We start from the raw sequence: 18,097 nt of genomic DNA, 5'->3' as shown, positions 1-18,097 counted from the left end.
CCTCAGCCTTATCGCCCCAGCATGGGAGATACAGATGAGATTAACTTTGATGTAATAGATTTACCACTGATTTCCTGTTCTTTAAGTTCAATAGCAAAGAAATTGTGCATACGGTTTTACCTCCTGGCCTGGGTCTAACATGACATGTCCTGTTTTGGTTTCACCCTGCCGCGGTTGATGGGGCGTTCGAGTTGGCGGCATGTTGGCATCCGCCCAAGGTTGTGTTCATTTCCTCTAGATGTCATGACTCAAACCACAGCAACTGGGCGTACAATGGTGGGGAAGCTGGGAAGTGAGTGTTCACCGATCGGAAAGAATTTGAACTGGGCAGAACTGGCGTGGGTCTGTCACCTTGATCCTGGCCCTTGGGTCCCCAGGTCATGGCAGGTTGCATACACAGCAGCAGTCAGACAGGCCTTTCCTAATGGAAAGATTTGGGGACATTGTTTCTATGTGCATCAGTGGCTGGAAAAAGACTGGCTCAACCCTGCAGGAACAGCCCTGGCCGGAGACCAGCCTGCTGGTTTCCCTTCTTCTGGAAGCATCTCTTAGCCTTAGTGTGGGTGCCTTTTGTTTGCAGGAAGAAAGGTTGCTAGAGCTTCTTGAGATCGTTAAGCACCACGGAGGGGGAAAGTGTCACGATGCTCTTTCTGAGGGCAGAGCTACCGGCCAGCATCTTGTTCTTCTGGCTTCTGTGCTGCACTGGGTTCCATGTTCTGAGCTTATGTGTCCAGACTAAGATGGGTTTTCGAAGGAGGAGGTGACACTGGCTAGCATGAAATGGGTTTTTGTTTTGTTTTGTTTTTTTAACATTTAGACTTTTATGAGTGAGGACTTCTAACTCAGAGGGGCAGTCATGCACCGGACCTCATTCATTGGCTGTGTGGCTGAGAGCAGCTGGTGCTTCTTCACGTCAGCAGGAGAGGCTGTGCAAAGCAGGGGGATGGTGACCTTATCCGCCGTATTTGGATGCCAGGGCTCAGCACACGAGAAGTGCTCAGAAGTGTTTATCAGATGAAGGTTTTTCAATAAGAGAATGTACTTGTGAGCATTTTAGAATTTGCTTAAAAACTGCATCTAATAATTATAAGGCACTCCTAATTATCAAAGTAGATCCTTTATAACTTCTACCTACAATAATTCTTTAATTTACAGGTATTTGCAAGCATTTTTGTGTCATAGTTTAAAATCAAGGGATATTTAGTTTCATTTTCCCCTCTTCATCTAAACAGTAAAATCGGTGGTGTTATTTCCTCTTATTGTGCGATAAAAAAATACAGTAATATTAAATTATTTTATGTGGCATTTGGAGAATTAACCGGGGACTTTCTTATAAATGGCAAAGTTCTGCAGGTAAACTCCTTTTCTTGTTACCACCAGTTGTAAGTGTAGAAGCTCCCTCATTTAATGAACATGGGTGTTCTCTCTGCATTGATTTCTTAAATAATGCAGGGCTATGGTGGAGAAGGAGGGCTCTGGGACCAGCGCCTGGGTTCAGTTCCCTGCTCTGCCACAGTCCAGCTGTGGGACCTGCACAGTGGTATAAGCCCTCGGGTTTCTCATTTGTAAAATGGGGTTAATAACCACACCTGCCTTCTGGGGCTGCTGTGGGGTCTAAATGAGCCATTGAAGAGCTTAGAAGAGTTTCTGACAGAGTAAGAAACAATAAATGCTTGGTATTGTTATTACTATGATATGTTTACAAAAACCTCTCCTTTTCACCTGAGTTACGCTGATAAAACAAGGCATACTTTGGATACCAGAATTTCCTTTTGTATTACATGGTTGGTTGTCTCATTCTATTCCTCCCACCACCAACCTCCCTCCCACTCTCCCTCCCTCCTTCCTTCCTTTCTTTCCTTCATGTGTCCCTTACCTTCTCCCTGCCTTCCCAGATCCTCAAGACTGTGACAGAGATGTAATTTGCTTCTCTGTCTCATAGGTTGCACCCTGCTGTTCTATGAGACCTATGGGAAGAATTCCATGGATCAGAGCAGCGCCCCTCGGTGTGCACTGTTTGCAGAAGACAGCATAGTGCAGTCAGTCCCAGAACATCCCAAGAAGGAAAATGTGTTCTGCCTCAGCAACTCCTTTGGAGATGTCTACCTTTTCCAGGTACTGCCGAACTTTCTGGACGGAGGGTCGAGGTGATGGCTTGTGTACTAGGAGGACGAGAAGGAACAGAATGAAGAGGCATAGTTTACCAATGCAATAGAGTAAAAGCCTAGTTAGGCTTTGGGTTGGGGCTTAAGAGAACTGGCCCCTGCTTACCGTCAGGTGGCATGGGGCCCATGTTCATCCAGTCATTCACACAGCAAGCATTTCTTGGAATGCTCTTCAAGTTCCAAGCTGTGCCCCCTGGAATGGTCTCGAGGATTTGAAGAGAGAAAAACCATCGTCCTTGTTCTGGCATAGCTCATGGTCTCGTGGTGCAAGGTCTGAAATTCTCTGAGTGGAGGCTTTCAAGTGAAGCCTACAGAATATAGCTAGGAGAGCTTTAGATTTTTCCCTAGAATCCCAGTAGAAGTGAAAAAGAAGCTTTTCAGGAAAGCCTTAGGGACAAATGCTGTAAGGTCTCATTTTCCTGTAGAAGTAGACTCAGGATGTTAAGTTTCAAGTTGTCTCCCATTATGATTTTTAGTAGTTTTCTGGCAAATGCAACATTGACAAGCCTGGTGGGATGCCAAGCCTGCGGTGTTGGTGTCAGCCTTAGGCGTGAGATCCTGGTGCCGCCGTTGGGTGTGGGCGCCATCTTGGAGAACATACTGAACCTCTCTGAGCTATGGATCTGTTAGCCAGTAGGATAACCGTAGTTTACGGGATCACTTTAAGGATCAATAATGTGTATGTGTTAAGTGCTGAAGAAATTCTAACCATTGGTGCTGTTATTGATGAACTCAAAAGGGGTGGAAGTGAAGGAAGTGAAGTATATTTCTGACGTGATTCCCAGGCTAAATCCAGTGCTGCCTGTAGACCCAGTGCTGCAGGTTCTATCTGACCAAAAAGGTTCATGGAAGACTCCTAGGTCCTTGGTTCAGGAGTCTCAATGACATTGGTCCTGGACACTCTCAGGATCCCTGCAGAATTGCCTAGTGTTCTCTCTGCTGACTTTGGGAATCTAGAATTCTCTGCACAGACAGGATTTCCTGTTGCCAGTGCCAGGTGAACTCACTGGGCCTCTAGTCTTCTTGCTGTCCATAACTTGACTTACAAGATCCAGGGCCTGAGGTTTGATTTTTCCTTCTCCTCACTTACGTTTTAAAGCCATGTAAGGAATTGCCGTTAATCTGAATTGTAGGGAAGGTAAGAGAATTAGATTAAATCTGCATGGACTGGGATGCCTGGGTGGCTCAGTCGGTTAAGCATCTACCTTCGGCTTCGGTCATGATCCCAGGGTGCTGGGATGGAGCCCTGAATTGGGTTCCCGGCTCAGTGGGGAGTCTGCTTCTCCCTCTCCCTGTGCCCCTCCCCCTGCTTGTGCTCTCTCTCTCTCTCTCTCTCTCTCTGTCTCACTCCCTCAAATAAATAAAATCTTTGAAAAAAATTCTAAAAATCTGCATGAACTTCTCAGGGGCAAGTATGAGATGAGTATTTTGTGACTCAGGCAAAATATCCTTAGTTCTAAGAAATTCTCCCAATAGGTCCTATTGTATGATCCCAGAGATCACTGGACGATCAACCCACAGCTTGAATGTATGTGGTTTTTCTGGACATCGAGGGAGCGGAAGGGGTTTTCAGCCTGCTAGGAATCATAGTAATTTACTTGTTCTGCTTTATTGAGACTCACCTTATTTTTAAAATATTTTTCTTATGTGAAAAAATGTGTATAGTCACTGTGTATGAGGTTAAGTGAAGATCAGAGAAAGAAGAACCCTTATGTATATTCCCAGTGCTTAAAGACAACCATTTTAATGTTGTTCCCCCTGTGTTTAGGCCTCTAGCCAGACCGATCTTGAAAACTGGGTCACTGCCATACATTCAGCTTGTGCATCCCTTTTTGCAAAGAAGCATGGAAAAGAGGACACGGTTCGGCTACTCAAGAACCAGACCAAAAACCTCATTCAGAAGATAGATATGGACAGCAAGATGAAAAAGATGGCAGAGTTGCAGCTGTCCATCGTGAGCGACCCAAAGAACAGGAAAGCCATAGAAAACCAGGTACTACTTATTGGTGTTTTCTTTCCTTGCTCATGTCACTCGCCACGAAAATCGGAGTTGGAATGCAAATAGCGACAATGTTCCTTACCCCTCTGGGGGAGATCGTTTCTGTGGCTTCTTGTTGGAAGAACTTAATGGCAGCACTTTTGTGACATTGGTGTTGTGATAGGCTTTATTTACAACCTTTGGTTGTTGTATATACCCAGTGGAATATTTGCAACCAAGTCGTTTTTCATAATTCTGATTAGTTCCTTCTTGTCTGGCTGATTTTCTCATATATTGTCCCTTTCAGACCAGAATTTATATAATAAAACCACTAGAAGATTAGACAGAGAGGATTGTAACAGAGAGGGTGGCTTTGGGAAGTATGGTTTAGTGTGACACAGCTATTTCCATCCTTGGGTTCCAAAAAACCAGTATATATATATTTTTTCTGTTTATAACAGATATGGTGCTAAGGAGAATGCTTTCTCTGGTCTAGTTCCACTTTCATTATCAGAATTAAATAGCTCATTTCTATGTTGTTTGCATTTTGGAGGAGGAGAAGCAGCTTTTTTTTTTTTTTTTAAGATTTTATTTATTTATTTGACAGAGATCACAAGTAGGCAGAGCAGCAGGCAGAGCGAGAGGAGGAAGCAGGCTCCCCGCAGAGCAGAGAGCCCAATGTGGGGCTTGATCCCAGGACCCTGGGATCATGACCTGAGCTGAAGGCAGAGGCTTAACCCACTGAGCCACCCAGGCACCCCGAGAAGCAGCTTTTGAATATCTGTTTTCCTTTGCTCATGCACCCTAAGCCCGTGGACACACAGCCATGAAGGTTCTCGCATCTCTCTCTTCCTAGATGCAGGGTGAGCATTGTCTCTTTAGACGGTTAATGAGGCAGTGGCTCAGAGGACAGGTGGACATGGTGAGAGCCGTTCGTTGGTGGGATGGCACTGGTCTGGATGTGCGGCTACCAGGGTGCAGAGGGACCCTACCGAAGTTTCACAGTTTATATGGAAAACCTATTTCAGAGTATATAATTTCCATAATTCTGTAGAACATCAATGAGCGTATCCTACACTCCTGAACTGAACTGTTCTGAGAATATGCCCTTTATCTAAAGAGTATCTGGGAGCACAGTCCAACTATATTAACAGGACCTGAGAAGAGGGTTGCCAGGCAGAAGGTGGGGAGGTGGCAGGTATTGGGGAGTTTGGCAGGAGCACCACAGTGGAGGAAGTGCCGCCACCAGGAGCTCACCCTGGGTCCCCTCTGCCTGCACCTGTCGTGGAAGAGTGAAGTGCTGAGGCCGGTCCCCATCACTCAGCTTTCAGTCTCTGTGGTGTGGAGAGATGTGATGCTACGTCAGGGTTACCTGGCAAACCAGAAAACTTGCGGGGGAGAAACGGTCGTCTCAGTTTTCCGTGTACCGCAGCTCACGAGTGGTCCTGAATTTCGAAAATCCAGGAGCCGTGATTGTCTGTCCTCAGAGGTGAAACTCATGGATTGCCGTGTCTCAGAGTGTTCAGAGTGCCCCAATAAAACAGTCTCGGGATGACCATATGGGGGAAAATGTGGTTATAACTTCTACCAGCTCTCTGAAATTCACCTCTGAAGCCATACTTTCTTTCTCTGAAGGGACGTCCACCTTGAAGTCTGTAGGTCCTTACATAATCTCAAACGTGTAGATCCAGCGAGAGAAATGGGAAATCAGGCAACTTTCAGAGGCTCCTGGCCTGTCCACCCCCATCTCCCCCCACCTCTTTTGCTTCCCTTTTCCTTTTTATGGCCACAGGAAGTCCAAGCAACCTTTAGAAAATGCATTTTCATTAAATATAATTTTATTCCATTAATGCAGTTTCATTAACTGTAGTTTATAGTTGGCAAACAATTAATTTACGATGTCTGTGGGAGGGGAATTACTTTCACACAAACTGGACTCACACTCAAGAGTCTTTGATGGTTGGATGGCCCAAAGAAGCTCTTTCAATTATGACTCGCAGCACGTTATACATTCTTTGTCAGAATCATTACTAGTTATTTCAGGCACACTGTCCTGACGTGACTAAGTTTTCAGTGCCCCCCCACCCCCTTCTCTGGGTCCCCCTTGCCCCTATGCACACAGCTACCTTCTCATACTGCACTGGTACATTTCTGGTACGAAACCACTGGAAGTGATTTTAGGAATTCCACCTGAAAATATTCTCCCCAGCGTACTGGCAGTTTCTAAGGTTGTCTTTGAGACTTGTTTTCCCAGAGGGCTTTGCGGTGGGTGTCCGGAATTACATTTGCTGTGCTCACTGTCCTTTGCTCATTTTCCAGATGGTTGTAAAGTGAGTTATTAGCTCTTTACTTGCCGACGCAGAGAGTATGAAACATAAAGGGGGATAAAAAAGCACGTGCTTAGATTTATTTTTATGAGATGATCTTTGACTCAAGAATGTTATGCGAAGCTACAAAGGCAAGGGTATTTTCAAATCAAGACCAGTAAGAACATGATCTCTCAAATATCCCGTAACTATATGTTTTTTTCTAAACGACCTTTTAAAAACGTCTTTAACAGACCAGTAGTGCTTTCTCCACTTACCACTTAAAACTCGCAACGTCACTATATTTTATTTTACATAAAAGAAAATATTTATGTAGCGCTTTGCCCCAGAGACCCCAAGAACCTCAGATAGAGTCATTTATAGCCTAGTAAGAGCAGAACTTATGGAGTACGTTACATCATGCATGGTAAAGTCTCTGGAACAGATTTTCTTTGTAGTGTTTGGGTGGAGAAGATCGTTGTGTGCCCCCTTTCCAAATAAAAAGATAAAACGACACTGTCCTAGCAGTAACGGCTGGGCTTCATAGCATGGCACGGTGACGTGCTCTGCTTGAAAGAGACCGTCCCACGGGCTTGTCCCAGGGCCTTTTGGAGACGTCCCAGGGTGACGCGGCTTTTCACTTGAGCATATCCAATGTGGAGCAGACCGTGCGGCCAGCCACATGTCGGATTCCTTTTGAAGTCCTGAGAGAGGAAGAGCTGTAAATTAAGTCCAGTTAGAACTTTATTTTCCTTTCCCTTCATTATTTTAAAACAAGTAAACAGGGACAAAACCTCACTGCCCTTTGGCGGTCTTGGCCCCCCCCACCCCTGCCCAGATGGCTTCCCTGCATCCTGATGCATTCTGTGTGTTCAGTCCCCGTCCACCCCCCCCAACCCCGCGCACAGTGGTTCATGAGGCCCCGGTGGGGCAGAGGATGCAGCGGGAGCAGCAGGCTGGGTAGAGGGCTTGGGGCTGCTCTGGGCTTTGTGAAGCGTGGGCTTCCTTTTAAGTATTTACTTAAAGTTTCAACCTGGTAAAGAGGATGGATGGAATCTAGGCAGTTGGAAATTGTGGTGAGGGGGAGGGAACAAAGTGAATGAAGCCTTGAGGAAAATACGGTATGGAGTGTGTGTGTGTGTGTGTGTGTGTGTGTGTGTGTGTGTGTGTGTGTATGTCTGTGTGAAGCCATTTTTGGAATAAAACATTGGAGTGGGAGGTGTTGGTGAAAGAGGTCTGAGGAGATGAGGCCGGATGATGGAGGTTCTGGGCATTCCATTTAGCTCCGTGAATGTTTATGAAGTGTGTCTCTGGGTCCGGCAAGTGTGCACACACTGGGGAGTCAAAGAAGATGCTGTTTTGCCCTCTGGGGCTCTCCATCTAGCGGGTTGCCAGTCAGTAAAGCACATTATTGCAACATAATTTGGTGATACTAGAGCAAATGATATTCCAGAGGGTTGTGGAAGACAAACCAGAAGTTTAGCCTCCCGTGTAATCATGGAAGACTTCTTACAGGAGGGATGCCTGGATTGCTGCTTGAAAAGTGAGGAGTTAATAAGGAATGGAGAAGGGAATGCCGGGCCAAGAGTCAGCATGAGCAAAGGCAGAGTGAAACGCCATGGCGCAGCCTGGCAGTTTGATTTCTCAGGCACACAGAGTGCGGGTGAGGGATGGAGGGTAAGTCGGACTGTCTTCTCCCTTCCCTGGACCACTGCGGAGGCTGTCCGTTTTCCCCTTCCTCAGATGCATCTTCCATAGGAACCTGGAGTGTTTGCATCTGTTGAGCAGATCTGATCCTATGATTGCCGGGTTTAAAAACACTTTAAGTGGCTTCTCCTGCTTGTGAGATAAAGCCCTTGATAACCTGTCCTACCTTTATCTAGCAGGGCCAGCTTTCCTGCAGGTTCCACCCCTTTCTTCGGGGGTTTTTTCCTCAGGCAGAGAAGACCCATATAGGCCTTCACTGGGCTTATATCCCTCCTCACCTGTGAGGAAGGGTTCAGGGGTTACTTCTTCCTACCTTGACGTTCCTCCTGCCCACTCCCCTAGGGACCTCTTTTATGCCCCATAATTCTTGGGGTCTCTCTCCTTGCCCTCATCTCATTGTTTTCTAATTATCCCCTTGTGTTTAAGGCTGCTCCTGGTCTGAAAATTGAGCTCTTAAAGGATCTGTAGCTTTTCCATTTCTGTATCCCTGGTGCTTTGCCCAAAATAGTGTGGGAGTGGACGTGTGTCTCCTCTCTACTCTGACTCACTGAGTCTCCTCTCTGTGGGCCCCGCCCCAGCTCAACGGGGGCTCTGGGCTTCCTTCCCTCAGACCTTCCCTCTTTCATCCCCACCTAAGGTATCCTCTCTCTGGCCTCATTCCCATCCTCATGGCCCCTGAGCTTATTTATCAAGGCACCGATCTCGGGCCATGATCGTGTGTGATTTCATGGCAGCCACGTGAGGTAAAGCTGTATGTGTCACTCATTTGATGGATGAGTGAATAGACCCTGAGAGAAGTTAAATTCATTTTCTTTCTTTCTTTTTTTTTTTTTTTAATATTTTATTTATTTATTTGACAGACAGAGATCACAAGTAGGCAGAGATGCAGGGAGAGAGAGAGGGGGAAGCGGGCTCCCCGCTTAGCAGACAGCCTGATGTGGGGCTTGATCCCAGGACCCTGAGATCATGACCTGAGCCAAACGCAGAGGCTTAACCCACTGAGCCACCCAGGCGCCCCAAATACATTTTTCTAATGTCACAGAGCTGACAAGTGGGGGAGCTAGGATTTGACCACAAATGTGCATTCCTAAGTACTGGGCTGTATTGCCTCTCAGTAATGAATCAGATTGTGTTTTTCTTGTTGATTAGTCATGTGATGAATGGTTTTGCATAAAACTTAGTTTTTATTTTTATGTGTTATATGTGTGTGTGTGTGTGTATAATATATAATATGTATATATATGTATGTCTATTTATTTTTAAGTAATCTCTACATCCAACATGGGGCTCAAACTCACAACCTTGAGATCAAGAGTCACCTGCCCTACTGACTGAACCAGCCAGGTGCCCCAGAATTAGATTTTATAAAATTTAAGATTTATTTACTTATTTTAGAGCGAGATAGAGCACGGTCAGGAGGAACAAAGGGAGAGGGAGAGGATCTTAAACTCCACACTGAGCCTGGAGTCCGACATGAGGCTCGATCTCACGACCTTGAGATCACGACTTGCGCCAAAACCAAGAGTCACACGCTTAACCAACTGCGCCACCCAGTTGCCCCCTGAAAATTCGTTTTTTTTTTTTTTTTTTAAAGATTTTTGTTTATTTATTTGACAGAGATCACAAGTAGGCAGAGAGGCAGGCAGAGAGAGAGAGAGAAAGGAGGAAGCAGGCTCCCCGCTGAGCAGAGAGCCCGATGTGGGGCTCGATCCCAGGACTCTGGGATCATGACCCGAGCCAAAGGCAGAGGCTTCAGCCCACTGAGCCACCCAGGCGCCCCTGAAAATCCGTTTTTAAATGATTTCTATACCTTGGATTTTTGGGCTCGATTTGATAGGAAGTGTATTTATTTTAAAATGGAGTGAATTTTATGGTATGTAAATTCTATCTCAGAGGAAAAAACGAAACACATTCTCTAAATCTTAGTTGATTGTTCTAACCACGCGTTAACTTCGGTGTAATCTGTGTACTAGATGGATTCTTCTGAGAAGGGTAGGTTGCAGTGCTTGGGAAATACTGCATGGGAGGTTTTCACCCTATTTGCCAAAAAGGAAAAACTGATGATCTTTTGGGACAGATCTTGGAAGGGACAAATGACCAAATACTATGACCAAATGACTAAATGATAAAAAATATTTTTCTAGGGGTTTTGGGTGTGGAAGGAACGTGCTGGTCATCGTTTTTATGTATCACTTATTCATCTGTTATTTTTAGCATTAGGCTTCCTCCTCCCCGCTCCCCACGTCTACAGTGTACCATAACCTCTCTGACCTCATTAGATGACTATAGCCGTATTAGCAATAGAGGGGAAACTTTTGCACTGTGTTTGTGACAGAGCTTAAAAGTGGGAGTTTTCCTCCTTAATTTTGTTCATAGTACTTTTTTCTTTTGCAGTGGAAGTCAGTTCCTTAGAGGGAGTTCTCTTCGTGTCATCTTTCTGTTTTTTGCAAGGCGTTAGAAGAAATGAAAGCTCAGTCTACATAGAAGTTGAATGTTTATTTTCGTGTCCTGTATTTATTTTAGAAAATAAATAAATGTCGAGGGACAATGATCAGTATTTAAGGAATTTAGAAAAAAAAGGGGAAAAACAGTCTTGGTTTAAGGGGATTGATTTTAGGTATTTTAGTGTTTGATAATAAAAAAAAATCTCCAGAAATTCCTTGATTAACATGATGTCAGATAATGTTACTGTGTTAGTGATGGAAATTTCCCAACGTAAAGTTGTAATAGCTACAAAGCTGTCTTCTGTTTCTCCCATTACATTTATAAAAATGTATCTTTATCTCCTACTTTATCTCATAATTTTGATAATTATAAAATATGTTTATTTTTTTTTTGGTTAATGCTTAAAATTTGGGGGCGCCTGGATGGCTCAGTTGGTTAAGCATCTGCCTTCAGCTCAGGTCGTGATCTTGGGGTCCTGGGATTGAGTCTGGCATCGGGCTCCCTGCTCCCTGAGGAGCCTGCTTCTCCCTCTCCGTCCACCCCACCCCCTGCTCATGCTTGCACACACATACTCCGTCTGTCAAATGAAATTAAAAAAAATTGCTTAAAACTTGGGCTGAGCTTTGCACATCAAGGTTGTAGAAGGCTGAAACACAAAATGTTCAGTAGGAATAGAGCACCCAAGTGAGAGGGTAGATAGTCTTACATCCTTCCATGTTGAACACCTGGGGATTTGTGGGGAGAAATAGAGGTGGCAGTTAGATGAAAATGTGCATGAGAGTTGCTGCGGTAGGTCTCAGAAGTGCACAGTCACCTGCTTTATGAGCGAGGCGGCCTGCGATTCAGGGGCTGCATTGTGAGTGCTTGATAGAAGCTGATTCCCCCATGCTGCTCCCCTCAGGGTCTGCTCGGGGCCTTTGCTACTCTGGAAGGGCGAGTCATTCCCACTCTGGGGGCTCCGTTTCCTCTGCTGAGAAACAAAGATGTGGTAATGCCGTTGCCCACAAGCTCACTGCGTATGGTCACAGACTTTCTCCATGTCACGAGTCTTTCTGAGCTTGTGAATCTGCCTTTTTACTTCCCCCCTTCCCTTCAAGTAACCCAAGCATCTGAATCCATGTCTTCACCACACTCTCACCCAGTGTTCTCCACGGTCCTTCTCTCAACTTCAGTGAGTCTGTCGAAAGAAAAATTGGATACTTCGTTGTTTCTTACCCAACCACAAATGTTGATTTACCCTTAATGGCGGATCTTCTCTAAAAGAACCATGGCCTTCAAAAGGGGAGAAATCGTCTTTAAAAATAGAATAGCTGTGTGGCTGATGATGATGGGCTCTGCTGTAGAAATCTGTGGAGGTGAAGGCTGGGTCTGTCAGTGTTCTCCAGAGAAACAGAACCAACGGGATCTATGAGAGAATATGCATAAAGAGATTTATTATAACGAACACAGTCACACGACTGTGGAGACACATAGGTCCCGAGAGCTGCAGAGTCAGCAAGACTTAAGAATGGTACCCTTGGGGCGCCTGGATGGCTCAGTGGGTTAAAGCCTCTGCCTTTGGCTCAGGTCATGATCCCAGGGTCCTGGGATCGAGTTCCGCATCGGGCTCTCTGCTCAGAGGGGAGCCTGCTTCCCCCTCTCTCTCTGCCTGCCTCTGCCCACTTGTGATCTCTGTCTGTCAAATAAATAAATAAAATCTTCAAAAAAAAAAAAAAAAAAGAATGGTACCCTTCCCATTCCAAGACTGGCAGACTCTGGGCCCAGGGTGGGCTGATGTTTCAGTTCCAAGTCCAAAGTCAGAAAAAAAAAAAAAAAAGCCAGTATCCCAGATGGAAGGCCACTAAGCAGGAGGAATTCTCTTTTCCTTGGGGAAGTGTCAGCCTTTCTGGTCTATATTCACGCCTTCAGCTGGTTGAAGAGGCCCGCCCACACTGGGGAGGGTCATCTGCTTTACTCAGCCTACCCATCTAAATGTTATTCATCCAAAAACACCCTCATAGAAACACCCAGAGTAATGTTTGACCACAACTCTGACACCCAGTGGGCCAGTCATGTTGACGCCTGTAGGAGTAACCATCACAAATGCTGGGTCAGGATGAACATAGGAAACATTGTTGAAATGGAGAAGTCATAAAGTCCCTTCTGGTTTGTGTTTTTCATGAAATTTAATTTTAAAATGACCTCTGCCATGTACAATATTGATTGAGACACCAGTTCTCTTGAAACATAATCCCATATGTTAATGAACTTCTTCATCTCTGTAAGGTCTGCTTTAGGTTCTCTGGGTCCCCTAAGCTCTTCTTCCTTCCAAATGACGTGAGCATTTGAATCTGTTTCCTTCTCATGGATTTACCTGCATTTTGTCCCAGCATTTGGGTGGAGATGTCCAGCCATGCTGAAGATGATCACAGTGTTAATGGCAAGATTTTAAGACTGCCTGTATATTGTTGGTGGGGAATGGTCGTCACTTTCCAGTGATGTTTTGATGTGTAGTCACATAAATACATTAGGTGATGCCTTTACAAATGCTTTGTAAACTGCAGAATTCCCCGAAAATATAAGTGTGTCATCTTCCTTGGTCTCTCGTGATTGGCATAGACCCAGATTTTGTTTCACGTTTTTTGTCTTTTTACTCCGCCATGGATGGCGTGGGCTTCTTTCTTTCATGTTATCTAACGCCTGATGGGTTTTCTGTCCTCTGATGCTTCCATCCCCAGCACAGTCCCTAGAAATTATCTTGTAAATGTTTTCACATGAAGGGAGAAAGGAGGGATACGCTTTAATACACTGCCCAATCTGGAAACATGTACATATTAGAAGACAAAAGAAGGTGTCTGTAATTGTAGATTTTTCAGGAAATCAGCTAGAGAAGGTATTTGAGAGGCAGAAGTGGGGTATAGTTTTTCCCGTGGCTTACAGCTTCTGGTAGGTGTCAGTTTATGGTTGTGTAATAACCATTTGTTACTTTTAGAATCTAGAATTCTCTAATGTGGCAAGATGAAGAAGAGAGAGTTTGGACTGGCTTCTTAGTCCAGAGCTGTGTCCTCACTAAGGCTATGAACCAGAATTGCTGGAGGTGGTTTCCTAGATGTCCTACTTACTGGATAGATTCTTCACATATCTGGACTGGGCATGTTCATTGAGAAAAGCCAACAGGTCCTTCTAGTATTCATGAAAGGCCGACACCAGGTGGCTATCACGTCGCTAACCTGCATGTACAGAAGCTTACACAAGGTTAAATTTGCTATGGAGTTTGAGAATCTGGGACTTTGTAGCTTTGCTGACAGACCTTGATGAATCAACAGATCATTTTAGATCTGGTAGCCATTGTATTTCTTCCATGTAGAGAAGGTGCACGGTGACCTTCTGACGAACTTGATCCGGAGGACTTGGAGTGGGGGCTGTGTGAGTGAGAGTAGCCGGAGTTTGTGTTGCTTTTCTTTCGGGAGAGACTGAAGGGACCAGAGTGTTAAATGTTGGAGACCCTTCAAAATACCATTTATCCGGAATTAACGATTGACCTAGAAGGTTTGCTGTGAAGAGTTAGAACCTGCCTGGAGGCTAACCCTGGCCAAAGCAGCGATGTAGCTGGTGCAGGTGAAGTGACACGTGCACCCTTATGACAAGCCTTCACTGCAGACCCTCTCCTGAATGTGGAGAAGCTCTGAACGCCCTTGAGAAGGCAGCTTTCCGCTCTGCCGTTGAGTCCCTGTGTTGGCAAGTTACTAGAGTCTTTTTCACCTTCTGGTTTCTCTTTAAATAAAGGTAAATATGTTTTGATCCTTGGCAGGAGGGAAAGTGGCCCTCAGAAGTTGACCATCTTTCTTTACCAATTGATAACTTCCATTTTGAAGAAAAAGCTCGCTGACATTTCATTGGTGTGAAAATGCGTTTTAATTTCATTCAGATGTAGAGACGGTGATTATTCTCTAATATACTTAAAATTGGAGTAGAAGCTCTCTTTGCCTTTACCCCTGAAGTCCATTTGCTTCTTATTGAGTCATTTACTCAGAATGCGCAGCATTCACGTAAAAGACAGCGTGTCCGTCATCCAGCATCTGTCTGTGTGCAGTTGAGTTAATCTGGTGTAAGAGCAGAGGCTGGCAGTGTGTAGGGAAATTCAGCAAAGTGAGACAACTACTTACAGTTGTGTGTCCTGCCTTCGGTTGGCACGGCTTAGCGTGCTGGAGTTCTCCAGAGGTCATGGTGGTGTGGCCTGGGTTTGGATTGGGACCACCGGCTTTGTTCTGTTTTGGGCCATCCTGATGAAGTCTGGTGCTGTCTGACCCACTGTGTCTGGGCAGGAGGGCTTGAGAGGGGGTGAGCGGGGAAGGTTCATTTCCACCATGCAGCATTGGCTGAAACAAACTGTTCCGTGAAGTTTGTGAAAGGGACCGTATTTTCAGTTGGACTCATGAAACCTTCTCATTTTCATTTCAATCACCCCTGTTTGTTCTTAAACAGATCCAGCAGTGGGAGCAGAACCTGGAGAAGTTTCACATGGATCTGTTTAGGATGCGTTGCTATCTGGCCAGCCTACAAGGCGGGGAGCTGCCAAACCCCAAGAGCCTCCTGGCTGCCGCCAGCCGCCCCTCCAAGCTGGCCCTCGGCAGGCTGGGCATCTTGTCGGTTTCTTCTTTCCATGCTCTGGTAAGTTCCTGGGAAAGGCTGTGTGGCGTTCAGGGAGGATTGCAGATGCTCCCCTTTTCCCAGTGGACCGCCTGTCAGGGGCCCTGTGACTTAGCCCAGTACTGCCCAGGGAGTCCCCGGGGCGGGACACTGCGGGGACGGAGGGTGGGAGGCAGCCCTGCTCCGGGACTCTCTAGTTCTCTGCTGCCACTTCTAGGTACCCAGCGATTTGTAGACAGTTATGAAATATTCACCTCTGCGTCTGCCGTTCTGTCCGTTTCGCTTCCTTCCATCAGGAGGGTGGAATCCCTGAAGAGAGGCAACGAGGGTATGAAGAATGGAAAGGCTGAGCGAAGGGGGTTTTGTCCATATTACACAGAGCCCTGCTGGGTTTTCCACAGCGGCTCCCGGGTGGTTGGCTTCTGTGGCGAGCACGAGCTCCAGCCTGGGGGGTATGCGGGTCATTTTGCCGACCCCACTGCTCACCCTGGACAGATCAGAACATTGAAACTCGGCTGGCGTTATCCAGATAAGAGGTAGCCATACGTTGCATGCGTGTCTGGTATGTCAGACACGCCGTAGCTTTTGGGCAGAAGTGATGATTACAGAAAGCAGGGCTTACTTCTGTTCAGGCAACAATGAATTCTGTCACCCGGGTAATATGCTTTAAGATGTTTAAACCTGTGTTTTTAATTAGGTATGTTCTAGAGATGACTCCGCCCTCCGGAAAAGAACACTCTCACTGACCCAGCGAGGAAGAAACAAGAAGGGTATATTTTCTTCATTAAAAGGGCTGGACACACTGGCGAGAAAAGGGAAGGAGAAAAGACCTTCTATAACTCAGGCAAGTTCCTCAGGATAGGAGGGACAGCAGATTTACTGGGAAATCCTGGACAGTCAGCAGATCACAAATGTTCAGCAACCGTTAAGAATGAGATAGAAGTTGAATCAAAGGAATGCAGTCTTGGCATGGGTTTTTTCCAAAGGGGAACACACAAGTTGCCCAACCTCCAGATGGCACTTCCGAAAATGCATTCACACCTTGCTCACAGCTGCAGCTCCGGGCACACAAACACAGAATCATTGCCTTTAGAAGTTTTTCCCCTAAGATTTGACATTAAAATAAACATGTAAAATTAATAATAGAATAACGGCAACCAAATTCTATTGATAGTGCTGGACACTTTTCTCACTTAAACTTTATGACACACAGGAGGCATTTTGTCATCAGATTTTAGAGATGAGAAGCCTGAGACATGGTGAGGTGAAGTCCCTTCCTCACCCTTGTTCCCCGTGGGGCGGGGCCTGGCTTCGACCTCCCTGGACCCAGGGCTCTGCTATACTGGGCTGTTATAGCTGCTGATTGTCCTTGAGGAAGGACACCTGTTTTAATATTTTATTTTATTTTAAGTAAGTAATTTTAAAGAGATTTTATTTAATTGAGAGAGAGAGAGCGTGCGAACAGGAGCAGAGGGAAGGGCAGAGGGAGAGGGAGAGGCAGACTCCCCGCTGAGCAGGGATTTCCCCATGCAGAGCTGGATCCCAGGACCAGGATCATGATCTGAGCCAAAGGCAGATGCTTAACCGACAGAGCCACCCAGGTGCCCCTGTTTTAATATTTTAAAAATAATCTGAGCACTCATTGCTGAAATGGGGCTCATGTATAGTGAATTGTCTTCAGAACATTTTGAATACTTCTATCTGAAGTATTTCCTAATGACATTAGTAGATGATAATGAATTTTATGTTGCAGACTGATATGTTTTAGGATTATTGTTTTTCCAAAGGCTGTTGAAAAGATGAATTCTTTATGTGTTAATCTGATCCTTTAAATGGGAAGGAAAAATATGAAGAAGTCTGAAGAAATTCCTGGTTGTACTTTTAACATGTTGTTCTGAATAGGCTTCCAGTGTTAGAGGGTCACATCTGGAACTTGATTTTCTGATTTTATATGGATATTTATTTGCTTGTATGTCCTAGTTTTGGGAATTGTGTGAATCACAGATAGAAGCCACTCTTTTGACCTGTTTATAGCCCTAGCATCATAAGGGAGGAGTGGTGGACAAAAACACATGAACCCTCTTTTCCATGGCCTCTGTTTTCCATATTCCTGCAAAATTTTTATATATTCCTATACAGTGGAAAGGAATATCATATCTAAAAATTGTGGTTTTACTTGTAGTTTAATTGTAAAGTAATCATGTGTTCGTTGTAAGTGGGAAAATATTTCTTCATTATAGATGGTAGTCACCTATATACCATTGGCTAATGCTAGGCTTATATTTTTGAATTGAACTTCTATGAATGTATTTGAGACAAATTTTGTTTTAATCAAGACAGTCAATCCTGTCTTAATAATGATAAATAACTTGATAACTTGCTTCTTTTTCTTAGATGTTGACATTCAAACAATATCTGAGCCTAATATGTTCTTTATCCCATCCGATGTGGTAAATGTTCTTAACGTAAGCTTTCTTGAGAAGCCAAAGCATTTTGATGAACATTTTTGTTTTAAAAAGATAGGAAACTAATTAGTGTTTGTATTTATGTAACTCAATGAAGTAGAGGTGGTAGGTACCCATAAATGTTTAAAGGGCCAGATCTTTAGTGTTTATAACTTCAGTACAAAATCTAGAAGATAAAAATTAGAAAAAGGAAATTATTCCTTGTCCCTCTACCCAAACACAACTGCTGTTAATGGTTAGATATATTTCTTCCCAATTTCTGTTCTCTTGTTCTGTGCACATTCAGAAAAGAGTGACAAACCCAACTTTGAGTTGTTTTACATCTTGAGAAATGTGTACTTCTTGGTTAAAAACAGTATCAAAAAGATCTAGGGTTGCTGGAATAATAAACAACATTATAGA

The 18,097-nt window shown here is 44.8% G+C and overlaps 1 protein-coding gene across 1 annotated transcript in view; it reads left to right on the top strand.

The window, feature by feature from the left end:
- The window catches only part of LOC111158677 (T-cell lymphoma invasion and metastasis 2), a 182,594-nt gene that overhangs the window by 82,257 nt on the left and 82,240 nt on the right, over positions 1-18,097 (top strand). Inside the window, exons 6-9 of the mRNA XM_022520876.1 lie at positions 1,943-2,115; positions 3,934-4,158; positions 15,066-15,251; positions 15,928-16,074. Of these exons, the coding sequence (XP_022376584.1) occupies positions 1,943-2,115; positions 3,934-4,158; positions 15,066-15,251; positions 15,928-16,074 (731 nt within the window). The remainder of the gene's footprint in view (positions 1-1,942; positions 2,116-3,933; positions 4,159-15,065; positions 15,252-15,927; positions 16,075-18,097) is intronic.

This window comes from Enhydra lutris, unplaced genomic scaffold (assembly GCF_002288905.1).
Source record: "Enhydra lutris kenyoni isolate GAN:26980312 unplaced genomic scaffold, ASM228890v2 scaffoldscaffold62, whole genome shotgun sequence".
NCBI lineage: Eukaryota > Metazoa > Chordata > Mammalia > Carnivora > Mustelidae > Enhydra > Enhydra lutris.
Note: the sequence above shows the minus strand (reverse complement) of the source record. Positions and strands in the feature narration are given on the sequence as shown.